At 46.0% G+C, this 26,567-nt stretch overlaps 1 protein-coding gene across 5 annotated transcripts in view; it reads right to left on the reverse strand.

The window, feature by feature from the left end:
- Positions 1–207: 207 nt before the first annotated feature.
- The window catches only part of CD151 (CD151 molecule (Raph blood group)), a 32,134-nt gene continuing 5,774 nt past the window's right edge, over positions 208–26,567 (reverse strand). For 2 of the 5 annotated variants that reach the window (XM_077179949.1, XM_077179948.1), the window contains exons 2-10: positions 18,925–19,045; positions 13,499–13,602; positions 12,351–12,542; positions 7,721–7,795; positions 6,477–6,497; positions 5,089–5,193; positions 4,096–4,251; positions 3,101–3,187; positions 208–2,349 (exon numbers count right to left, since the gene is read on the reverse strand). In XM_077179949.1, coding sequence (XP_077036064.1) covers positions 2,290–2,349; positions 3,101–3,187; positions 4,096–4,251; positions 5,089–5,193; positions 6,477–6,497; positions 7,721–7,795; positions 12,351–12,542; positions 13,499–13,582 — 780 coding nt within the window. In that variant the 5' untranslated portion in view covers positions 13,583–13,602; positions 18,925–19,045 and the 3' untranslated portion in view covers positions 208–2,289. Of the gene's footprint in view, positions 2,350–3,100; positions 3,188–4,095; positions 4,252–5,088; positions 5,194–6,476; positions 6,498–7,720; positions 7,796–12,350; positions 12,543–13,498; positions 13,603–16,210; positions 16,312–18,924; positions 19,046–26,567 lie in introns of all 5 variants that reach the window. The other 3 variants (XM_077179950.1, XM_077179952.1, XM_054635112.2) reach the window with 3 other exon arrangements.

Below are 26,567 nucleotides of genomic sequence, written 5' to 3' on the forward strand. Positions count from 1 at the left end.
GCACCCTGAGCTCTCGCCTGCAGCACCCCACACCACATCATAACCAGGCAGGGGCAGGGATGTGAAGCAGGCTCCCCCCAGCTCCTTTCCTTGCCTGGTCCCTCCATTCATCTTCTCGAGGAGCTGGCTCCGCAGCAGCAGGATCTGAGCAAGCCAGAGAACTCACCTGGCTCATGGTAGCCCTTCAGTTGTGCCATACACAATCAGTACAGAGTCTTAAGCTTTATTTTTCTATTGGCCAGCAACTTAAACTGGGTTAAAAAAACCAAAAGCAATGAATATTGTTACACAGAGAAAAAGTATAAAACAACTCAGTGGATACAAGCCAACTTACTGTTTATGTCTCATTCTTCCTGGCCTCTCCCAACCCTGTACAATGTGTTTGAAGGGAATGGGCAAAGGCAGCTATGAAGATATATTTAAGAAATCAGAAATATTGCTTCAAGCAACATGCTCAATATTTTCCTCTTAATTAGTAGTCAATACTTGTTAAGGAACTTTACTATAAAACAAGAAATAATTTAGAGATTTTTCCTTTAGATCATTACAGAATAATTTAGATTTCTTTCCTCTCTTTTCTTACTGTTGTGGAACCAAGGATACACCTCAGTTCCTCCCCTCTCTTTCTGCATTAGTTGAGGATTATTTCATAGGACTGATAATGGAGGAGTTTCAGATTGACCTGCCCTGAATTTTAAGTGTCGCCCTATAGTGCCAGTCCATGATTTCTGCTCTGTGAACCAAAGCCCCCACGATGCTGCAAGACCCTTTTACTGGTCTGGATGATTCTGCTTATATTGGCTGTCTGCTGCCAGGGGCTCAGCCAGCACTGCTAAAAGGCCAGAGGAGGGAAGAAATTTATTTATGAAGGTCTGAGCTTGTCTTCAGTGCTCAGAAACACCAAATTCCCCTTTCTGCTGTTTCATGAGTGTAACAGGCATACCAGGAAGGAGGGAACAAGACAAGAGGAACACAGGATTCTGTGAATTCAGGCTATGATCCTGCTGGCACCAAGTCCATGGCAATGTCTGTGTCCTGTGTGTGTCCAGGACCCCAGTGCAGAGACAATATTTAATTAAAACCTATTCCTCAGCAGCAAACAGCTAACCCAGCACTACCAATTTACCAAGTACACTGGGGCAACTGGTTGGAACTGACTCTCCTGACTTTCCTGGCAGTAACCAGTAAAGTGAGCTTCCAGACAAAGCCAGAAAACCCTCAGCTAATTAACAAGCTATTTGGAAGCTGAAAAACATTGGTGTATATCCATTTCCTGCCAAGGGAGGTAAACCTGGAGGTTTTAGTTAGAAAAATCAAACCAAGGGAACATCTCCACATGTAACAGATGAAAAAGGTACTTCCACTAACTGAGCAGGCCAAAGGGTAGCAAGATACGGCAGCCTCACAAAAAGACCAGTTCTTCACCAAACCTCATAAGGGGATAGGGAGGTGGCAATGAGTCCTCATTCATGCTGGAAACCAGTCAATAAAACAGACTAGACCCAAAAAAGGCAGTCCATCATCTTTGCTCCAGAACTGCTGGGAGGCAAAAGGCCTCTTGTGGCTCCTAATGGCACTGTGTTGGACTAGGCTTCAAGGAAGAGAAGGAAGAATTGCTGAGAAATCCTAAGGCACCCACAGCATCTTGGCAACCTGAGTGTCACACCTAGATTTCAGTTGCACCAAGTTGTGCTCCCAGTCAGCTGGGCTCCTGCCCCCAGTAAGCAGGCAGGCATCCTCTCTGGTGGAGAATGGCTGTGTTAGGACATTGGTGCACACTGGGGAGGAGGGAGAGAGAGAGAAATCTTCCATGTATGAGAAACTCAGCTCTTGCTCCAGCTCAGTGCAGAACCATCAACTGTCCTCACAGTCAGTGCCTGTGAGCCACTTCTCAGGAGAGCAAACCATGATTCTTGTACAGCATCCTGATAGCTTCATGTTGGCTCGGGAGAAGCCTCAAGGGAAATGGTCTTGGATAAATCTTGCTTTGTAGTTATATCAAGGGACTGTTGTGCTAAAGCTTCTAGCAGAAGATCCACAGCTTTTTTGCTCTTGACACTGAAGAGGAGCCGCTGAACTCCCGGCTGCCTTGTACACAACAAGGAGGGTGACTTTCCCCAGAGGGGCAGGTAAGGCAGTGCATGGTTCTAAAGGCATTCATTCAATTGCAGAGCCAAGTCCTCAAGTTACAGACACTTTGGTGGTGGTGGTGGTGGTGGTGAAGAGTGGTCAGGTTTGGCAGGTGCTAAGGGAAGTGGCAGAGGGGGAGCAACAGAGCTCTCACAGCTATTAATATGGTTCTGACTTTAAACTCTTGTACAAGCAGCAGGTGAAAATCATCCCAAAGATCTACAGTGTAAAGGGAAGAAAGAAATACATGAAAACCACAGAATGGATGCACTGGAGTCAGCAACTTGCAAATTAACAGTTCAGACCCACACGAGTGTCAGCCAGCTCCTGCCTGGGGATAACACACTCCAGCTTGCAATAAGCAGCAGGAAAAAAACCAATCTGTGCTAATCCTTGTAATTAACCACCAGTAGCTTCCTGGGGTGTAATTTGGCTGCTTGCCAGAACAAAGGGGAAGATGAGGAACACATCTGCATCATGAAAAAAGAATATCCTCTGCCATCCCCTCTTAAAATGAGAGTGCAAGACATTCACATTCTACATCTTCAATCGTCACCCTCTTGCAAATCAGACCCACAGGGATGTTCTTCAACATGACACAGCTGCAGCAAAAATTCTGGATAACTCGAGATAATCCTTAGGATCCCGGGTGGGAGGATCCCTGCTGCAGGGCAGGCAGTTATGGGACACAGCCACAGGAGGGCTTCCTCGAGCTGCCGAGCCATGGCCTCCCATAGCCCCGGAGAACAACTCCTTCGCCAGCTCTACTGGATATGGCACCTGCAGGGAATCCACCAGACTGGCACAAAGGCTTTTGCTTTGGATCTGGTGAATCCTCGGGTCCCCGAAGTACCTGGCAACTTCTTGCCAGGCAGGGAAGAGCAATAAAACATCTTTATTTCCATCTCTCAGCTCAGGAGTTCCTTCAACTTCTTCCCAGCACCCCAAAACTACCCTCAGCCCTTTTTACCTGCACACAAGCAATGCTGATGCCCACTGCCCCGATAATTTTCAGATGCTCTTGAATGAAGTTTTCCAGCTTGGTAATGCAACCACTCTGCAGGGTGAAAGGGGGGGGGGGGGGATACAGAAAATTAGCTTCATTTTAACCACTTCTTCATTTTAATCCAATTTTTGCAACCCTTGAAAGCAGCACTTTAAAAAGTGGTGTCTGTGAGCCATCTCTTCCCCTAATATCTCTGGAAAAGCTAAGCAGATGATGTGAACTGTGAACTGCATCATGCCTGGTATTGCTCAGGACCAGCTGGCTCAGGAACCTCTGAACAAACCCAAGGTGGCTGCTGGCAGTGCAGGGGAAATGCAGAAGAACTGACCACATCACACACAGAGTGTCATTCTTCTCTCAGGTATGTGGAGAAAGATTCACTCACTCACTGCCTAGCTCCTGCCTCGAGGGGATGTTTATTCCTGTGAGGCCAAAAGGCCAAGGGAATGCTGCTAAGTGCATCCAGAACCAACAACCCTAACATAACTCAAGCCTTTTAGGAGTAAATTCTTCCCACTGCTATTTATTACAGTTTGGAAGGGAAAGCCAGGCTCTGTCTGACTCTGCCTTGCAACTGTCAATCAAGGGCCAGAAGTATCTCCATTTGTACCTCATGGAATAATTCCAACCACAGGAAGCTGTGCCAAATGTAGGACTTGCATCCAAATCACTTATCAGAACTAACAACCTCTCCTGCTTCCCCCCCTAATTGAGGTACAAAAATAATTATTTTCCTCTATATCAACAGAGGAAATCCTCTATATTATACTTAATATATATATTAAGTAACAGTCTACAGAGCTGAACACTCAGCTAAAGAAGTGAATTCTACATTCCAAGGAATGTTACTGACCTTGAAGCCTACTGACAGTTTGCAGTAATAACCCAACACCATCACTCCCTGCCCACCTCCTTTACATACTTTGTGGCAGGTGTCTCTGAAGCCCTTCTGCTCTTACCTCCTTGTAGATGTTGGAAGGATGGTCTCTTCTGCCACATAGGTCAGTGATGGTCTTACAGCAGCTGTCTGGGACCTTCCTCCCACTGGCCTCTGAAGATTTGATCCACAGGCTGTCTGCCCAGTCCGTGTAGTTGTTGCTCCCACAGCACTTGAACTGCACACACAGAGAGCAAAGGCTGAGCCTGCAAGCACTGCAACCTTTTTCTCCTCCAGCCTCCCACATCAAGCTCTGGGCTTCACTCTCCTTTAGTTATTTCGTAGGTTTGGAGATTTTTTATAATTATTAGTGACTTTTGTGCTAAGAGTTCCCCAAATGGCCCTTTAAATATCAAGTTCATCCATCCTTCAGCAGCTGTGACTTTTGTTTACTGCTGGGACAAACTGTAACCAGAGCGCACCTGCAGCTGCCTCAGCTCATAACTGTGTGTTAATGATGGCAACAGGATAAGTTTAATTACCAGTTACCATCACAAATGCACCTGCTATGGCACTATGCAAAGAGCAGTCCCTGTGCTTTGAAAATGCCTATGCACAAGGGCCTTTTCTGTGGGAAAACCTGTCAGAACTGTGGCAACCCTAACCTGAACTACCAGGCACAGCAAGCAATAGTGGCAGAAGAGTTCTTCTTTCATTACATCTCGCTCTCTGGGGTGCTGAAAAGCTTAATGAAAAATGTCAGCAATTTCTCCAAAGCTTTGAACTGGGAAAGCAGAAGCAGCTGTCAGAGTGACTTGGCAGCTCCAGTTCACTGGGAGCAGTTCAGATATCATTTCCCCAGTGCTACTGGTCATACAATTCAGTGATCACACCATGCAATTCTGCCAGTTGCATGGCTCAGGCCTTGCGCTTCGCCCAATTTTGTCTTGAATCAGAACATACACTCAGCTTACAGAAGAAATACCTGCAGGTTGGACGTCAAGAGATGCCTTTTGTGTGCTTGGTTTTAAGCCCTGAAGTTGCATTAATTCTCTTTGCCTCCAGAGCCACCCACCTCCTGCTGCAGTTTGTCCACTGCACTGGTAACACTCTCTTCTCCCTCCCTCCGGTACTTCTGCGTCATGGTGTTCTTCAGATTTTGTTTCAACTCCAGGCTCAGCTGAATGGAAGAGACAAATGGGATCAAATCACAAGGCAAACTCACTTCTCAGAACAACCCAAAGCCCTGCATAGATTCCATTGCTTTTGCCCCAAGAGGAGGATGGAGAACCTAGTGGAAGCTACAGCTTCCTTCAAGATTGTCCTCCAAGGCTGGACTGGACAGGCTTATTTCCAAATGATTACAGATCAGACCTCTGTTTTAGTAACTGCAGGGAGGTGCTTTGGGATCAAACTTCAACCTGTGTTACACAATCCCACATGGCTTCTCACCTTGAATGTGCAAGATTGCCAAGACATCCCTGCAGTGAAAGGGAATACAAAAGTGTGCCTGCTTAAACATGAATATGCCTGTGAGACCACGTGCAGTCTTCTCCCTCTAAAGCCTGTAAAAAAATACTAAAAACTCTATTTTTGTAAAAAATACAAATCACTCTGTCCAGGAGCAAGAAGAAATCAAGAGTCCTTGGCATGATGGACTAAAGCCACATAGACCAAACAGCTCTTGTATCATCTTGAAAAAGGATGCCACAGGAGGGAATTAAGTGTGTGATTGCAAAAATCACTGCAAGGCCTTTCTTGATAATAGAGAGACAAAGTCTGATTTTGCAAGAGCAGAATTTCTGAAAGCATAATCATAAACCACTGGCATGTTCAAGTGATTGGATTCAAACACTTATTCCCATGGAGACTCTTTTAATCTAGCTGAATTCTTCTCACCCTTTGGTGACAGCCAAGAAGTGCCAAAGAGCCACATCCTTTTTTTTTGTTATCCTGGTTGCATCTCTTTTTTTCTTTTTTTTTTTTCCATACTGGTTCATGTAGCAACACTGTTTTAGTCCAACACCTTTGAAATCCCAAGTTTCCTATATAAACCAATACACACAATGCCAACATGCATTTTAGATGGGGTCAATGGAATAAACAGCTGAGCAACCTCTTTATATACCTTTTATTCTACATAGTAAGTAGTAAATGAGAGGTCAAACATCTGGTTATACTGAAGTGTGCAAAATACAGTCTGGAGTTTATTCTGCTTTTGAAACACTGCTTTCTCCAATCCCAGGTGTCAGATGGGGACAACACCTACCTCACAGAGATGATATGAGGCATCATTCATTAATATTTGAAAAATGCTTTGATATCTTGGGCTGGGAAGCTCTATGGAAATGCAAAGGATTTAGCATAATAGAAAAAAAGGAAAAGGTTCAGCAACTGGAAGGCAGAGGCAAATAAAGAGGAGAGTCCATTAGCAGAATTATTACTTGGGAGAAAAGCAGTTACCTGTGGGCTCACGGGGAAGAACTGCAGCATGGAACAGAGATAAAGAACCAGTTTAGACACACACATGCAAGCCTTGGACACCAAAGCAAGGGCTGAAATAAAAACAGTGGCAAACAGAGCAAGCAGCCTGCAACCAAGAGAGAAGCAGGATTTATCAGCCAGAGGGCAAAGGGATGTGCAGCTGTTGATCGGAGATGCACTCAAGTGATCTAAAGCACTCAAGGGTACAGTTCTGGATATGCTGTTCCTTATTTCAACCCAGGGATCAGCTCCTCTTCACCCATTGTCACATATGAACCTCATGCCTTTGCACAGATGGATGGACAGATCCTGGCTTCCTGCCATGCCTGCCAGGATTGATCTTTTCCTGTTAAATATGCAAATTCATACCCCAGATCCCTCCTGGCAGGAGCCAGTACAGTTCTTTGGCTCCTTGCAAACCACCAGCGCCCATCCAAGGCAAAGCATAGAAGGTCCAAAAGAAAATGGAATGGCAAGGAGTCCTGGCAGTGAAGTCAACAAGATGGGATGCTCAGCTGCTTTTCAGAGAGCCATTTGATAACAATCCTAATTTGCCACTTCCTATCAATTTCCAGACATGAGAGCAACTTTTGCAGGCAGTTTATGCCTTGGCGGTTAAACTCCCTTTGAAAGCAAAGTGATGAATTAAGCTCTGCTCTCAGCAACAGCAAGAAGTGCCAAACCAGACCTGCAGCTGTTGGGAGCCTGTCCTGTGTCTCCTGCCCCTCAGCTGTGCTGCTCAAGTAAAGCTCTCAAAAAGTTCTTGACCTGAAAAGACCTCCCAGCTGGTCCATTCGTTACCTTTGCTGGATGCAGCAGGAACTGTTCCTGTGTCCTGAACACACTAAAGTGGCACTAACATGATTTCAGCCCTTTTTGATTTCAGTTGTTTGCACTATGCCTTGAAGGCTGTAAGGAGAGCTCCTAGATCTACACAGCCCCAAAAACTGTCCTCTACAAGGCTCTGCAGAAAAACAGGGCACAAAGTGCACTACAGGAAGGAGCTGAGCAGCAGGGCTGAGCAGCCCCTTGGAGTAATGACCACCACATTGTCAAAACCAGTAAATAATCCAAGGTCTTCCATACATGAAGGGGAGTGAGTAGGTGAACCCAAACAGACCTATGTCCCAAGCTTCCAGGCCAAATTTTGGCTGGAGAAATGGGATGATAACAAGCTGTTCTCTCTCCCTTGTTTGAATCTCCAAGGACTAATGCCCACTCACCTGCTGGTAGTAGATATAGGCCAGGATTCCTGCAATGATCTCCAGGAGAAAGATGCATAGCAACAATATGAAGTACTGTAAAATAATGGGAAAAAGACATTAGAATAGGAGAATAAAGACATTAGAAAGGAGATGCCAGGAGGCAGCTTTTCTTTACCTGGTAAAATGCCTTACTCTGTCCTCACTGATGCTTTTCTGCAGCAGTGTTCAAAAGCAGGGGCTGGGATTAAGACTTCAGTAGGGGAGGAAAAGAACAATCCTACAGATTAATAAAAAACCACCAAACCACAGAATAACTGAAGACAAGCAGCAGCAAGTGTGAGTTTAACTCACAGTGCCAGAGGGATATAGATAATGGAAAAGTGCAGGCAACCAAGATAAGATCACTGTACAAAAGAAACCTAGATAGATAATCTAATGACTACACTCAGTATCATAAAAAGTATCTGATTCTGACATCAATACAAAAAAAATTTAAACTTTTACTTGTTTTGACGTTGTTTAGGGCATTTCACCAAGTTACTAAGGAACAATATATGTTATAAAGATGACTCAATAAAACCACAGAGGGTCCATTTCACCAAATAAACAAAATAGCAGCTAAGCATAAAGCATCATTTGTGCTCCCAGTGACTTCTGCAGGGCTCAGCCACAGGCTGAAGGGCACTGTAGAAGTGGATGGACTTCAGCACTGATTCACACTCAGCACTGAGACTGTATGTGCTCCTGAACTGGACTCTAGATGGAAAAACTCTGCATCTCAAAAGCAAAGTGAGAAGAACTCTCAGAAGGCTAGTGGGAGAACACGACTATTTCCTAAAAGGGCTTAGTGGCAATGAAGTGAAAAGGGTAAAAGCCCTGCTTACCACAAGAAGAATCAAATGGGCAGTACAGAAAACTATTTGGGAGCCCTGTTCTATTCACAAACAAGTCAGAAAGCCAAACCCATGAGGAATATGTGCAGCAGATTAAAAGGACTAGGCTGGCCTGAAGAGCCAGGGTGATGCATCCACTTCCTGCTTAGGGTCCAAGACAAGGTCCAAGCTTTTCAGGGAGAGCCCCTCTTCTGACAAACAGCCCCTGCCTTGCTCATGCTCAGCAATGAACAGTTTCTTTACAGATCCAGACTATTCTGTGACTGCTATTAAATTAATCTTCCTGTAGATAAAGCTGAAGAGACCCCAGTTCTAGCCATAACAAGGACCTCAAGCTAGGTTCCTGTAAGAGCTGGCTTCCCCAGGACAGAACAAACAAAATATCTCCGTTTTCTGTTTTACCCTCAACCTTAAGAAAGGTCTGTTACCAAGAGACAAAGCAAAGGGCTCCCTACAAATGTAACTGGACATCAAACCTGCACAAAAAAGGACAGTGAAGATCTGGACACAGCAAGGATGCCTTCTGCTGCACAAGGGTTACACCCCCACTGTGCACTCTTTTCACTAGATATTTCCCAGCCCCTTCTGCAGGAGTAAAATGACACAAACACTCAGGCTTCCTCCTTCACCCCTGCTGGGCTTCAGCAGCTGCAAAGGAAGGACAGCTGGGTTTTATCTGCAGTCCAGGCTTTAATCTGAGCACACAATCTCGGCCTTTCACTCCCTGCCCCAGGCTCTCCCCCGCAGCCATCCCGACCATCCCCGAAGCCTGTACAAGGTACCCATTCATCCCGGGGCAGTGAGTCACACACTGGAGTGCAGGATAGCTAAAGGCTGCTCCCAACACTCCCAGGAGGTTGAAAAGGGGCAAGAAAGGATTGGCAGGCCTTGACACAATGGCTGGCTCTCTTTTGTTGGGACCTTGTTATGCCTTTACTGACCTGACATAATTTCTCTGCCAAGGAGGGGCAGGATGCTGAGAACAACCAATGGACTGGAAAGCTTATTTATTTTTCCTTGCTCTGTGTAATGTCAGATGCATTCAGGTAGAGCTAAAGTTATGTCACCACAAGCTCTCTGTTCACTGTGCTGGCTTACAGTGGATAGAAACAAACACATATCCAGCAGACCTTAACAAATCTGAGTCACAAGTAAAACCTTGTGAGGGAGCTTAGTGCATCCACCACCCATGAACCCAACCTGTCTCTGCTGATACACTCCACCATTATCTTACTCTCATTCTTCCCTCAGGGCCACTTCTAAGTATCATGCTGATATAGGGGAGCAGCAGCTCTCACTTGGGACACACACAGAGCACAGGGCAGCTCTCCCTGCTCTTCAGCTGTGGCTGCAAGGCTTTCTTAGAGGTCTGCTATGGGAGGAGTAGGCCAGCTCTGGCATGGAACTGTAGGGACATGCCCTACTTGTTTCCCAAGTCAGAAATGTGTGATCACCAGAAACTCTCTAGCAAACACATGCCTGGACCTGGGTGGGCTCTAAGCAAAATTTACCCTGGCTCTGGTTCCAAGACTGAGTCAGGGCTATTGGGTGTCTCCTCAAGATCTAAAGAGCCCAAATTCCATCCAGTTTCAAGTGAGGTACCAAGTGTTAAGTGTGTTTTCTCTGAATAACACAAAAAATGGTTCAACCCACCTGCAACCCAAATAATTATCTGGAGACATCTTTCTACTACTTGAAAAAGAGACAGATAGCAATGATACTCCTAAATCAGCATCCTCACTTCAGTGGGAGGGTTCCAGGCTGAAAAGCAGCAGGAACAGAAATCCTAATCCATGTGAGTTGCCTTCTCCCTGTCCAAGGTAGCTGACTAGAAAAGGCAGTGTGAGGGGCCAGACCTGAAGAAAGTCACCTTCTCCCTTTACAAGCAAGGTCTCCTATTTGACAGGTCTTTCCCTGGGACTCCTGCTGCATTTTGACTGAAGTATGATATAACAGTGGTCTGTGTCCTTGTAAAGAGCTGGACTGCAGCATCACAGCCAGCCAGGCTGCAGATCCACTGCCTTGCCTGCTCACGGAGCCAGAGAAACTCCTCCTCTACTGCCCAAGCCTCAACGCAGCACATGGTTAAGGAAGGCCAGTAAGAAATGACAAAAAAGTAGCACAGCTGTCACTGATGAGCAGTGAAATACTATGAAAAGCCTTGAAGTGGGCTCATAAAACTCAAATTATATACAAGGCAGAAAAAAAATTCACATCTTCCCAACTTTTCAAGAGAAAAACAAACTAAAAACCAGATACGTATTTTACAAACAGCATCCAAAGCTGTCAGTAATCGATTCTTAAAAGCACCAAGGCAGCACTGGGGAGAGCACAGCTCTGTGCTGCTTCTACTGCTCCCTCCCATATTTACATGGGTCTCTGGTACACAGGGAAAGTGGGACTGGCTGGCACAGCCCCGGGGCTGACTGTGAAGCTGTCAGGATTACTGTCTGAGCTCAGAGCTGGCAGAGGCCCCCAGCCAGGCTCACCCAGCCCTGGCAAGCACAGCCCTGTCTCAGATTACTCAGGGCAACCAAAGCAGAGCACGAGCAAGAAGAGACAATAGGTCTGTCACAACCAGCCACTCCAAAAGGACGCGTGGTGTAAGGAGACAGAGTGACCTTTTATTCCCAAGAGAAAATTATTCATTTTCTATGGCAGAATAACAAAGAAAACTCCACTGGATTTTCATATGTAACTTCTGGTGAGGGAAAAAGACAAAGAGAGATCTCTCTGGCATGGAGAGTCAGTGAAGCAAGGCCAAAACCAACTGCTACAGACCAGGAACCCACTGAACAAGCATCAGCAATGCACTCACTGTGTCTCCCTCTATATTTTATTCTTCCTCCCTGGCCCTACTCTGCCTCTCACAGGGATTATCAGGTCTAGATAGCAGTGAAGCATCAGGCTTGCTCACAACTCTTATTTCTGCTCCTCTATCCAAACTAAAGAGGAGAAATGGAGTCAGCCAGGTGAGCGAGGATTTGCAAAGGGAGGAGGTGGTGGCTGAAGTATTTTTTTCTGTACCTGTGAATGCCAAGAGCCACTGATTGTTATTTCAGTCACTGCACTCACCACTGCAGCCCAGACACTAGAACAGACTGCTGCCACACTCCAGACTGAAAGGGAGATTTGAGAGGGAGCAAGCAAAATAGAAACCTCAGGGATGGTAAAAAACTTCAGTGTAGGTGGGTGAGCAGGGAGCTCAGGAAGTAACACAGAGAAAGCTGGAAAAGAAGCAGCAGATTATCAGAATAGTATGGCTCCTCTTTGTGGAAGTAAGACTAAAGTAATTTTTTTGCAACTGAAGAAAATATTAGAAATGTCCTGATCTTTGACAACCAAGTGAAAAAGTGTATTAATCTGGCTTGAACCTAATGTCATTAAAAATTGAACCCAATGGCATTTTGTTACAGGTCTCTCATATTTTCCTCCCTCTTCCCATTTTCCAAAACAGAATACAGAATGAGCAAGGAAGAAGGAAGAGACAAAAGCCACAAGATTTTGTTTTGAATAGTTTCAAATAGATGTTCTCACATTAAGCACAGGTATTTCAACTACACTTTTTACTCTTGAACCATGCAGCACACTATTTGTGTGGATGAAACAAAATGCTCCTGTCCCCTGGGACATGGACAGCACTGCTGTCAGGAGCTGGAGACCTTAGTGATATTTGCTCTAGGACAAACAAATAAGGCTGGTGCACAACACAACCAAGATGCTTCCCCCAAATAAAACAATCAAGCAAAACTCACCACTCGTAGCAAATTGCGCCGCTCTTTGAAGGTGGCACAGCACCCAAGGATGCCAGTGACCATGACCACCACCCCAGCCACCACCAGGATATAAGCAGTTGCAGAGTATGTGCTGGAGGAGAGCAGGCTGATGTAGTCACTCTTCTCAGCCAGGGTCCAGGCGCCCACTGCCATCACAGCCCCGCCAGCCAGCTGGGGAGAGAGAGAAGCAAGCAAATGAAGGGTGTCTGAGGCATGAACTGCCTCACCTCCCAGAGCAGCTGGACAGAGACAGCAGGAGGTGCCAAAGCCCCCTCAGCTAGCCAAAGATGATCTACATTAAAGGATGGACTCACTGGGACTGGAGCAGGTCCTGAGCTTCCAGACACCCAGTTCAGCACCCCAGGCAGCCTGAGATGGAAGCCATCTAAACCATCTACCAGTGTACAGCAGTTCATGCTCAGACCACAGTCTTCCCAAATGTAGCCACACTGGGATTTGGGCAAATAAAACATGTCAAATCTGTATGACCAACCTGGCTGGCTAAACTTTAACCCTTGTGACAAGTGAACACAGAGAACCCAACCACATCCCTAGTGGTCCCCTCTCTCCTTGTAAGCCTTCAGCTTCGAGGGTTTTAAGCAGCTTCTGGCAAACTCAGACAGTTTTTCTTAAAGGTCTGATCTGGACACTCCATTGCTCTGTCCCATGCACTGAAGTAAAACACAATCCTTTGGCATCAGTAACTTTTGTGGTGGAAAGTATGACTCTAAGAAGCTCTAAAGTGGATCAGCTGCAAGAAGGTATGTGTCATCTGCCAGCACTCCCTCTGCCATTTTGAGAGGAGGAATGGCAAGACAGTGGAGCCTTCAGGCTCTGGAAAAAGTAAACCAGGTGAAAAATCAAGGCTTATTTTCAGTCTTCCTGTAATTTTCTATATTTGGTAACATGACCTAGAAACAGCCACATGCTACAGTGCCAAACCATAACTTCTGCAGCCTGAGCAGCCAAGCCCCAGGGGTGACATTTCACCCAAGAGGACAAAGGCTGTGTCCTACTGACATCAGCACTTCTTCCCAAAGACTTCATTACACCCAAGATTTCTGCACCCCTGACCCCAAAATTGCAGTGCCACCTCATTGCCTCTGACACAGACTGAGTTTTCTTACCCAGAAAAAGAAGTTGAAGATGAAGAGAAGGTACTTCAGGCAGATGGTCCCACATGTTTCCTTCTTTTCTGTATACTCACGCATCTTTCTTGTTCACCAAGTTCCTAAAAAAAAAAAAAAAAAACAAACCAAAACCAGAAAAGCTTGAGTCAGTCATCACACCACTTCTCCCAGAGGGCAGCATTACTACCCTCCTCCTGCAAGACCTAACACTTGCAATCTTTTGAAGTAAGCTGGTGAACAAGCCATTCAGCTGACTTCAGGGACACAGGACAGTGCTTGCTCAGATAAAGAGCTCTCCTATCCATTTGGGTGACCTACACAATCCCAGGCCTGCTCTCCAGAAAATCCCAGTCTGGCTCCTGACTGCAGCCTGTAGCTGCTGTTCTGAAGGTGGCAACAGAAACCCTGGTCTCTGATATTTATGGAATAATCTGTCTCCAAATAATATTATCCTCTCACTGGCATTAGTTACAGCTGCCTTAAATAGATCCTTCTCTAAGTTTGGGCTATTTTTGATCTTTACAACTGTAACTGGGAACACACTTGTTATATGTTCAGATGTCCTATCCTTTTTGAACCCCAGCAGTCTGTTGGAGTAATTAATTCTCTTCTTCACTGCTTACTTTCCATGGCCCTTCTCACTGGCTGGCTGTCCTCCAGGGCACTAAGAGACTGTCCCAGCGACTAAGAGGAAGAAAACAACCCTTGGCTTCAGATGATCTGACAGCATAAAATGCCCCTGCAGATATGTAAGGTATGGGATTTTGGTGTGAGCCAGTCCCAGTGCAGTGTTACAGACCTGCTGCACCCTGGAGCAGGTTTCCCAGAAGTGTGTCTGCAGCAAGCACAGCTCCATGTTACTTCTCTGCCTGTTGTTCAGACCTCAAAGTCTGAACCTCTCAAAAAAAATCTTCATCACTGCCTGACCAGGCAGACAGGACAAAAGCACTGCACAGAGTATTGCTGCCACCATCACCTATGTGAGGCAGGATGCAGAAGTGCAACCAAATCCTCACCACTTGCATTCAATTAAAAAATCATCTCTTTCCTCCCACACCAGCCAGTAAGGAATGATGCAAACATTGTGCACCAACATCAGAGTGCAATGTTTTCCTGAACCAGCAATTTCCCTGGAAGAAGGAAGGCAAACAGCCTCTACATTTTTCCAGAGGCATGGAGTTCATGCTTAGTTAATATACAAAACTTCTTCACACCAGTGATGCAAACTCCCTCCAGGGAGCCAATGCAGCTACACCCAGGTATGCAGTACAGACTCATCTACCTTGGCAAAACACCTGACAGCAAAGAAAGTGAGAAACAGGTACACACAGCCAGGCTGCACATCAGCTGACTATCAGCATTATCTTTGCCACCACACTTCTAATGTCTGGCTTCAGAGCCAGAGGAACCAAGGCTGGGAACAGCAGTTGCCCATTCTGCAGCATAACTGTATTTTATTTGCAGGAAACTATTTCCTTGTGCTTCATGCCAGCCCACTCAAAATCCCCAGCCAGGCCCCTGCTTTAGAAACTAACAAATGAAGCTAACAAGAAAAGCAAGAGTGCGAACATGCCAACAGTCCCACCCATGCCCTTCCCCATCACCATTTCACAAGAAAACATTTTTCTCTGAAATAACATCTGGCAACAGCAGTTGGCAGAATGCTGCTTCACTGGCAAAGGGAGCAGCTCTGAGATGGTGGCACAGATCAAGGAGAACAACTCTTCAGAGTTATCTCCAGAAGAGATCATAACCTCCAGCAATGCTCAGATTAATTACCATGTTGCAGCACAAAAGTGCCCCGGGCTTTGGGAAGGAATGGATGCTGATGGTACTGCATGCACTGACCAGGCTTGCAAATTCTCCATGAGAAGAACGGAGAACGCCCCAAGAACACAGCGTTCATGGAAGGTGACAGATTTATAGCTGCCAGAGGCTTCATTAAGCCACAGAACAAGAATGACAGCAGCAAGGCAGCCACACATGCCTGCACAACTCAGAACAGGTACCTCAGCCCAGATCTGAGAGATGCCTTCCAGTAACAGGACTTCTGGCCACCCCTTCCAGTATCAGGGCTGTATGTAGAGGAACATGCACTGCAGGCCTGCAGAGACTGACCAGGGGATGCTAACCAGGCTTTCTGTCCTTAGGCTCCTTGGCTCAGTTTCCCTCTTGCTCCCAAGGATTTTAGGAACCAGCCCTCCTTCATTGCTTCCTTTCTTCCATCCATCCATCCATCCATCCATCCATCCATCCATCCATCCATCCATCCCCTACATACTGGCATACAGCAGGTGCTGGCCCCTAGCAAGGGGTACTAACTTGTCCCTCCTTCTGATCCAAGAGCTCAGAAATCCCAGTCACAGCTCCATCTAGTCCAGGGTGAGGACTGGGCAGACACACAGCTGAGCCTGCACTTGGATCAGGTGACAGACAGTCTGAAATCCCCCCCAAGACTGCAGGTCCTGCTGCACCCAGCACTGGGTACAGGCCTTTCAGGCAGCCTGGCTTCGCTGCTGGCAGGAGAGGATATGCCTGTTTCCAGAAAGCTGGCAGGGAACAGCTGCAGGTTTATAAAGCAGGGTGAATCACCAGGGATGGCAGACCATGAATCAGAACGCAATCAGGGCTGTCTCCTGTCTGATCTATCCTTCCTAGCCAGGAGCAGAGCTGATGGCTCTGGCTGCCTCTGCACGCTCAATGACTCACCCAGCCAACTATTCAGGGAAAGGCAGCTCTGCAGACCCTCTTTTTGGAAATGGTGTTTGTGCTCCTTGCCTCACACAGGGTGATCTGCTGCCTCTCATCACCTGCAAAGACAGGGTCAGGCTTCAGGGAGCTATCCTGGTCTTCAGGGAAAGCAAGAGAGGGCAGGAGACTACAGTGAAAGCCTTTCCCGAGGAGCCCCAGCAGTGGGAGGGGGGAACCACAATCTGCTTCCCAGGTTTAGGGTCACTTCAGGCTCTGAGCCTCATGGTCCCAAAAAGCACAGAGGTGTTGATCAGTGTCACAGCACCAGGATGAATATGAGGGCCTCATCCTGAATTCACTGACATAGCCAGGGTCTCTTGCTTTCAGTCATCCTTGTAACAAACCCTCAGAACTGATATGAATCACTCTTGAAACCGGACAAGGAGCAGCAACAGTAATTAACACACATAATTCTGTTCTATTTTAAACACTGTGGAAAAAACCTGTTCTGAATCACTATCAATAATTACACATGAGCTCTCTGATGAACAGGAAATGGAAAGCTCTGCCACAAGGGTATATTTACAATTACATAAAAACACATTAATTAAACATAAGCTTCATAATGGGAAGTACTGTGCTAACTGAAAAAGTGGTTAGAAGACTAAAAGTATTTCCATAATGAAGTTTACTTGGTCCAGTCCAACAGACAGTAGCTTCATCAGCTAGTTAAATTTCAGCAAGCAATCAAGGAATGCAGGCTGTGAAATTGAGTCCCACAATGGAAAGAAGTATTTTTATGGAAGTCACAAGAATCAACAAGAGGTTCCTACAATGCCCACACACACACACTGCAATAGAAATGACAGAGAGAAATAATTCTCTAGGGAAAACAAAATGCATTAAGCTGAGAGGAAAAAAACAAGTGACAGAACCTGTAGATGAAAAGGAGGGGTAACAGTCTGAAGATTAATTCAAGGAACTGGGAGTTGAACAGCTTGAATCCAGCTTCCCACTCTGACACAGACTTTGTGCATAGATTTGGGCAAGTCCCTCAGTCTGACCCCTTGCCTCTCCCTTCCTCTCCAGTTCAAGACCCTCATCTTTCTCTAAACCCAGTGATTTTATGAGGCTCTGCACTGAGCTGATGGAGGAATGCCAGCTGAGAGGCATGACAGGCTCCAGGTGACTGGCAAATTGGCAAAAGCCCGACAGCAACACGATTTCACAGACTCAAAAGTGCTTTTGCCTGCAAAGACTACTTTAGCCAGTGAACTGGAACAACCTCTTTTATGATTAGCAAAATACATACTTATAATGAGAGGAATGCCTGGTAAAGCGATTTTGGCAATAATTTATGAGGCTTACTGGTTTAAATACACCAGAGATTGAGAGATGCTAACAATGAAATATACGAGTAACAGTGAATAACAGTGAAATAACAGTGAAGCAAGGAGGAACCTAAGCAAACATCTCAAAAAGATAAAAGAGATAAAGAGTGAGCTCATCCTACCCTGTGTGACTGCAAGCCACAGCCTCCTAGGAGGGTAAGAATATACAGTACATGACTGCCAGCAAGGCTGGGATCACATCAAACATGAAACTATTCTATATCTGATTTTCTTGGGCTCTCATCCTACCATGACTGAACCCTTAGGACAAACCAGTCCACAAGAGCTCACCAGAAGTTGAGCAGTATGGCTCCAGTTCTGGGTGCTGAGCATCTGGGAACACAAGCACTGCACAGACAACTGTGAAACCTAAAATTTCAATGGCAGGACTTGCTCTGTGTGTTCCACACCACACCACTGTATTTTTCTTTGCAGGCCCAGAGGCACACATAAACATGCACACACAGCCCAGCTCAGAAAGCATATGACATGCACACACACACACATACACTCCTGCTGGATAGACATTCATTTAGTCATCCCAGACACTGCTTGGTACATTTGCCTCAACTTGCACAGTAACAGCACTTAATTAAACAGCAAAGAAAGCCAGGCCTCCAGGCTTTTTCTGCACAACCTGCCCTAAAGCAGCAAATGACAGATGGGGAAGAAATAATGCCAAAGAAAATGAATAGCTCCCAGGCCATTAAAAGCATCATTATTTAAAAGTATTGATTTTTGAGTGATAGCAAGCAAATTGGTATCCAACACATCAGTGACAACTATTCCACAGATAACTCACACACCACAACTTAGATAACTTCTAACACCTTTGCCAAAGCACATAAGAAAGACCTGCTGCAGGAAATCCCACTGCACCTATGCTGTAACAAAAGTGCAACCACTGAGCACACTGCTGGCCTGGAGGGAAATGTTCCACTGGAGATGACGTGAGCTGGGCCAGATAACCCTGGCAGCCATCAGCAAACAAAGCAGACATCCTTCCCTTGGTATGTGCTGTGCAGGTGTGGGCCAAGAACTTTAATCTTCAGCAAACTCACTGACATTCTTCGGCAAGGCTAAACTCCAGCCTTTGGAAGCATGACCTCTCTTGAGTTCCCTCTCTGTAAGATGAGAACATTACCACTGACACTTTACCTACCCCTCTGAACATCCTCAGAAAGGGCCTCCAGCTGCCAGCAAGCAGCTAAAAGTAATTTAAGTAAAGCCTTCCCAGGAGAGGAATTCTAAAGCTTGCAGGTAAAGAGGTCAAATTCAGACTGTGTGCCATTATCCACCCCAAACTGACAGGCAACATGGATCAGCAGTCTTGACACTGACCTTTCACCACCAAAGCAGGTGACAGCACCACTGCAAATGTTCAGTCCTCTTCAAAGGCTTTTTTCCACCCCCTCTCTTCTTGCTGGCTCTAGTCTGCTGCTGGATTTAGGAAAGCGGAAAGCTGAAGGAAAAAAGAAGAGAGATGCAGAGAATCATGAACTATGCCAAAGACTATTCTGAAATCAATATATGATTATATGCCTTGCCAGCAAGTCCTTTAAGTAGAGAGCCCATGATTTCAGAATAACTCTTATGAATGCATTTGATTAAAGTGCAAAGTGTGCACTGGATAACAGGGAAGAGCTTAACTGCAGCAGGGGGGAGCATGAATATCTTCTGCTGGTAGAAAGCTGTCAGGACAGGTTTGTATTTACTGCTGCATCCTGTAAATGCTGCTATCAATTCTGTCAAGGCTGTGTACACAAAATGACAGCTCATTCTGTTGGAAAAGGCCTGAAAGCAACTCCATGAGAAAGCTCAGGAAGATCCTTCTGTGCAGTGCAAAGCCCTTCTTGGTGTTAGTGCCTCCAAGTGATCAAGTTTTCAACCTGGTCATGAGCAACCCCATCCTCTCTCTTTCCTCAGCTCTCCTTTGATGAAGCCATGTAGGCACTGATAGCCACACTCCAGTCATGGGATTCATCCCATCAAGATTCACTCATGGCAGGCAGGTTGTGGCTTTCTAGCAGCACAGTGGCTTCCAGGTCCTCCCGTTTGTCGCCCACACTGAGCGTACCAGTGCAGAGAGACCTCACCTGGGCTGTCAGCCACATCACCTTTTTAGAAATATCCTCCAGGGTACCCAGCACATGGCAGAGCAACAGGCTAAGGGCCCTTGCTAGCACTCCATCCCTCTGACCTTGGTGTGTCATCCCATGGCTTGTCACTTCTGTGGAGGCAGCTAGGCTGCATTAAGACTGCTGTACTGGCAAACAGCCTCTAGCATCCTCTCTTTTCTCTGCTTTTCTAAGGTAGAGGGTCCCAAACTAGCAACACATCTTCTTTTATAACCAGCTTGGATTACCCCTGCTTCCATTCCCTATGAAAAATGATGCCAATAAGAGCCAGAAATTTGTTGATTTACATTACTACACAGCCTCTAGACCACAAAAACAGCTCTTCAGAGACACAAGTGGAAATGCCATTTCTTGCACCACTGGAAAGTAGGCCAAACCAAGTTCTTGGGCTTGTTAATTAAAAGTCAGATAAGGGAACTTTCTGAGGAGCTAGGGAGAGGAGAAAAGGCACAGTTACCTAGAAGGCAAGCAATAGTTCTTAATCCTCCTGAGGCTGAGCCCAAGCTCTCCAAGACCAGCCCTAGTGCCCTGCCCTTTACTCATCTGCTTCATGCAGCTCCCACACTCCTGGCTTTTCAGAAGGGAAAGCTGATCCAGGACATAAAGCTCAATGCTTTTGTTTTCCAGCAGCATTTTGCAACGTGCTGCAAAGTCAAAGTACTTGTGCCTTGGACTGGGGAGAATGCAAAACATAAGTCAGGCATCCACAGAGGAGGAAAAGCTCCTTCTAAAGAATTGTCATTTAAATTTAGGGGGGAGAGGGGGGACAGGTACACAGAACAGATTTTGGTCAAAATCCCTCCTTCTTGACATCTTTGGCAGACCCTGCTTGACCCTACCTCTTGACTGGGAGAGCACTTTTCCAAAGAACTGAGAGAGGGTAAGTTTGTTCCCATTCTGGGAGCCTGGGAGGATCTCATATCAACAGTCTGTGTCAAAGCAACATCTCCATGGGCACATGACAGCCCTGCTGTCGCCCCTCAGAATGCTTGCCAAATCCCTCCTTTCTTCTGCCCTGGCTCAAGGTGCTGTGTTTTGAATAGACCCCTCAAGAGAGATGCAGCCTCCGTACTCCTGCTCATTTTGGTAAGAGCCAAGTATCCAGAGAGGAGCTGCATGCCTAGTACACTTGAGCAGTCACCTGCTCTTTGAGACAAGACTGTCTCTCCAGAGAAGAGCATTCAGACCTTTCATTCATATTTTCAAGACTGTTTACTCCCCCAGGGGAGGGGCTTACTGAAGCATAAATAACAACAAGCATAAATTTCAAACTCAGCAAGGATTTACACGTTCAGCACCACCCACATACCTGCAAATTAAGTGTTTTATGAGGGGATTAGCCAAACTGGGTGAGGCAATGCCTGGCTGCAGGATCTTTGAGGATAACAAGGACCTTGGCATAAAACCAATTTTACAACCATTAAGAAAAGAAAGCATAAGAGAGTAAGATAAGAGTGATCGAGCGTGCCTGGGACTGTGTGTCTGTACCCTAGCACTGTTTCACTACAAAGCAAACAAAAAGCCCTTCCCTGACAAAACATTCACTCAGCCACAACCTGAGAGCACAAACCCCATGTCTCCTACTCCCAGAAGTGGGAAAGCAGGGAAACAAGCAGCCCCTCCAAGGACCTAGTCCCCATCAGGAGCTGGAAGGCAGGCAGAGACCAGCACCCACTGTGTGAGCAAGGGAAACTCCTTCCGCGTCAAACAACCTCCTCTTGTATCCCTCAAGGCCTCCTTTATCCTGAAGGATCCCAAAGCACTTCACACTATTTATACACAGGAACCACTTCACCCATCATTGAGCTGAGGAGAGGAACAATAACCTTCTCTTTTCTCCCACTGGAAGCTGCAGAAATCAGTGCCTGGCTGTGTTTGCAGAGAGCTCATAGCAATGAGGGTTTGACACAACAAGGAGCAATAGTTCAGATAGGTCAGGGTCAGCCAACAGACAAGGCAAACTCTTCACTGCAGCCCACTATTGGTATTTTAAACTCTATTTTCCCAACCTGCTCATGGGCATTGTGGGGTTCTTTTTGTTTCAGGTTTTCTTTTCCTCTTTTTTTTTTTTATTTTTAAGCAGGGCTTTGTCTGCACTGGAGAATTTACCAGTAGCATTAAACCACATTTCTAAACAAAACATTTTGTGCCGAATCAGCTTTCTGCCTGATCCCTTCCTATTCATTATCTTCCTATTCATCCCATTCATTTTGAGCCCAGCGCTCAGAAGCAAAGCCACTGGGTTCTCAGTGTTTTCAGAGAGTGCTCACAAAACCTCCCTGCCCTGTAGCCATGCCAGTACTAGAACCAAGTCAACAAGCACTAAAAGTCCTGGGAAGATGGAAATCCTCCCAGCATCCACAAAGCCTATTCAAAGCACTCTCCAAATAATGTAGCAGTGATAACCATTTTTTCACTCTCTGCAAAAAGCTGGGTTTTTACACAGTGGTTTGAGCTGAGGGCAAAGACTAACCACAGAGCACGTGCTGCATTGTAGCTACTACACAGTCATTCAAAATTTGGCTGCAGTCTCAGTGCAGTTTTGTTCCCTATAAATCTGTACATTGAAAAGGTGCCCACCTAAAAGCCAGTAGATTTCCTACCTCCCCACAGTGTCAGGTGCATATCCCATGGCAGATTGTCATCTTCACTGCGCCAAACTCACAAACAAATCATAGGGCTTAAAATCCCACTCTTAAAAACTTATGCAGCAGTATTTGGAAGAGAGAGCAGGCAATTTGTGTGCCCTACAAGGTACATCTCTAGCCTCTCAATCACACAGTGTTCTCTAATCTCACTGCCTGAAAGATCCTCTGCCTTCCTCAAAGAACCCCAATAAAGAAAAAAGAGAGCAGGTTATAACAGGAGCACAGAGAGATTAAGTGCCTCTCCCAGCAGAGAGAAGGTGTGAATTTGCCCTCCTCAACATCCATCCTCCAGCAGCCAAGCTGTCCTGTCTTCGGGAAGACCAATGCAGAACACAAAGCTATAAACCATAAAGTTTTCAAGTTATTTGTTAGCACTCACTGCCTTGCCTGTGCCCAAGACACCTGACTGCAAACAGCACAAAGCAAGAGGTGCACAAAAATCCACACTAGCTTTAGCTTTTGTACAAAACTTGTTTTGTTTTGAGCGAGTTGTTCCTGTTCTCACTTTCTGTGGTGCAAAGAAGGAAAGCAAATCTCTGGAGTCATCCCACACATCTTTCCCAGGCAGCCTGCCTCAAAGTGAACTCCACTAAAATCATATTTTAAAAGCAGTTGACAAGGGATTTGGCAGTGGAAACCAAGGTTAACATTCTTACTGCTTCAGACCTGTTGCTGATTAGCTCAGGACCGGTGCCAGCCATGCCAGAGCAAACCTGAGCATGCCAGCAGTGGAGCAGGTACCTGCTGTACCAGGAATGGGGTGATGCACTTTGCAGTGCCCTGGCACACAGACAGAAAAGGGAACATCATTTTCTACACAGAATATCCTCATGTGGGAGCACTCACATCTGGAAATACCCACTTTTCTAACAGCAGCACCACGAATGGACAAGAAATCTCTTCTGACCATCAGTCCTTATATATATCCCCAGTAACATTGTCTCTGGAGGTGTTCTGAAGTGGTCACTGAACGATTTGAGGAGTTATATTCCTCTCCACAGCTAAAATCACTTTATTAGAGTCAGATCAAATATCAAGCAGCAGTCAAGGGCAATTAAATGACATTTAATTTCCCAGAGCTGTAAGTCGAAGTTCATAGGAGCTCTCTCTCTCCTGTTGCTATAGGAGCAGTGCTGGAAACAATGCTCAATCAACGCTACATAAGGCTGCCTTGAAAAGGATCGTTCTTCCAGTAAAATTAAACAACTCCCAGCCAAAAATAAAGTATTCCTCCCCCTTCTGCCCTGCCCTTGTGCAGCACGTTTTAATGACTCCACCAAAACCATTTACGCAGCTGTTTTTGGAGCAGCCTGCAAACTTGACCGGGAGGCACCAGCATGTGGATAAACAACCGGGAGGCAAGGGCTGCCTCCAGGCAATTCCTGGCTGGCCCTTCCCCAAGGCTGGCAGCAGGACACAGGCTACAAAGAACTCCCTGGTTCCACAGCACCACTAAGCTCCGAAGAAATCCCCCAGCCCCATGGCAACCACGGCTTCCCTGAAACACCCGGCTGTGCCGGTGGCACCAGGGGAGCTGGGCTTGCTCTGCTCCTCTCTGCAGCTTCGAGCCAAGGCACAGGCAAAGGGCAGCTCTCCATGAAGGGTACACAGCCATGATCAGCACAGCAACTTTGGCCAGTCTGTCTCAGTGTATGTCCTGGTTTTGGCTGGGATACAGTCGGTGCTCCCCTTAGTAGCCGGTGCGGTGCTGTGGTTTGGATTTAGTAGGATAACAATGTTGATAACATGTTTTGGTTGTTGCTAAGCAGTGCTTACTCTAGATCAAGGACTTGTCCCTTTCCCATGCTCTGCCATTAAGGAGGTGCACAGGAAGGAAAACACCATGGCCAGGACAGCAGATCCAAAGTGGCCAAAGGGATGTTCCATGCCATAGACTGTCAGACTCAGGATATAAACTGGGGGGAGCTGGCCGTGAGCTGCTGGTCACTGCTGTGGGATGGGCCACAGAGCTGTGTGTGCGTCATTTCTGTTTCTTGGGATTCATTCCTCTCTCACTCTCCTCTTCATTACTACTATTGTTATTATTAAAATTATTACTACTATAATTATATTTGACATTGGTTCAGTTGATAAATTGCTCTTATCACAATCCATAACTTTTAATTATATTATTTTACTAATTCTTCACCCCATCCCATCAGGGCAGGGGCATGAGGGAGGAGTGGTTGCAGGGTACATAATTGCTGGCTGGGGTTAAACCATGAGAGTGTAATCATCCACTTCATTTAGAGCTGGCAAGGAAAAGAAAGGGGGAAAGGGTTCTAACAGATGCCAGCACAAAACAGCTGGACTTCAAAGGAAGCAGGAAAATGCTGAAGGGGATTTCTCCACCAAACCACCCTCCTGTTAACTTAGGACTCTATGAAGAAGCTTCAACAAAGGAAAGCCTAAAATTACTTTGAAACTTAATCCTCCCTGCAACCACCCCATCCACCTTAGAGGTCAATTTTCAAGTCAGGAGGAACCATTATCATCTCATCTGATCTCCCGTTATTTTAAAGCTTAACATTTAAAGTCTAGAAGCAGTCCACTCTATATTCTACTGTAGCACATTCTACCCTGGAATAACCCTCAAATACCAAGAAGACTCAAGAATACCTCAGGAGATGGGAGAAACCATACTTTGTTCCCTCAGGAGACTCTAAAAACATAACTGGCACATCCCCAGCATCCAGGCTTCTTTGAGCTCAGCAGAAAGCAGCAGAGCACTTTGCTCTCCATTGCTGGGCAGACTCATTATCCATCTTTCAATTCACCCAATGCCATTAGTGAGCAGAAGGGGAAAAGCAAGCTCACTTGTAGGTGAAGACTCTCAGTAAGTCTTTAAGTATTAAAAGCAAAACATACCCAAGAGAAAATCTAAGAACAACACAGTCAAAAGTTTCTGAAGAAACCAAGTCACTATCTTCAATACTAAATGCCCACTGTGAAAATGAGGTTCCTCTAGCATAGACAAGGATAGAGGAACCCAGAAAACAAAACTTATCTCTTGCTTTTGAAGAATTTAGAAAAACCCTAAAATCCATGCTGGAAATAACCAGGTCAATTCTAACACAGAAAATTTTCCTCCTATTACTCACCTCAGTCAAAAGAGTGTTCTAGCTCTGATTGTCTAGGGCAGGATAATGCAGGGAGAGGGGACCAGAGCTGGCCACACATGGTTATCAGTGTCAAAAATTATGAGAATACTGATGATCCACAGCAGTTGTGCCCTCATACAGAGGGAAATCAGCTTCCCACTTATCCTCCTGTAAATGTGCTATTGATAAGAATCACATTGATGTAACTACAATAATTTATTTTGGCTACTCTCACTGCTCTCATCTAAGTTGGCTTCCCCCTCCCTTCTTTTTTTCTTAAAAGATGGTTAAAATTCTCTATGAAGTAGCAAACAATAAAACCCTTTTTCCTACAAGGGGGTTCTCTTCCACATGGAGACAGCTGCAGCCAAAGTAAAGCTCATGATGCCAGTGAAAGCAGAGGTTTTCCTCTGCAACTGTCTGCTTTTCCCTCCTCCCAGGCTTCTAGCAGCACACCTGTGAGAAGGATGCACCGTTCCAGAGTGCCCGAGGGCAAACAGCCCAGTGAAGTCAGCAATGACCATCTTGTCCCGGTCTAAGCACAGCGGTTTAAGTTCCCTTTTTTCATCCTGTCTCAGACACACTGCATACACCAGAGGTGAGCCCTGTGGGGTGCACAATGGACAGAACAGGCTTTTGTTTGTCTCTCCAGAGCCCGTTTCTGAGGCTGAGCACAGCCTCATTCCTCAAACATGAGCTCAGCCGGACACATGCACTCTTTCCCTGCTCAGGAGAAGGAAAAAAACCCTGACAACTGGGACTCAAAGGTGCAGGAACCAGCCTGACAGTTCTTCCTCCCCAAATATAGGAGGAGGTCCTCTCAATAACAAGAAATATGTCTTTTAAAAAACCCTCCAGGTGGACAAGGCACAATGGAGACCACACCAGATGTCTCCCCACCTCCAGCAGACCTCTCACCTTTAGCCAAGTCTCCCAGCAAAGATGGAAAAGGGCTAATTCCACATACAAGGGGGAACCTGCAACCAACTCCTCAGCAAGTGGTACTTCCACACAGGACTGGACTCACCCTTTCTATGCTTCAACAGCCAAAACCACAAGCACAAAGCCCAACAATTTCCCATCCACACATTCCTTAC

The sequence above is a fragment of the Agelaius phoeniceus genome, chromosome 6, assembly GCF_051311805.1.
Source record: "Agelaius phoeniceus isolate bAgePho1 chromosome 6, bAgePho1.hap1, whole genome shotgun sequence".
Taxonomy (NCBI): domain Eukaryota; kingdom Metazoa; phylum Chordata; class Aves; order Passeriformes; family Icteridae; genus Agelaius; species Agelaius phoeniceus.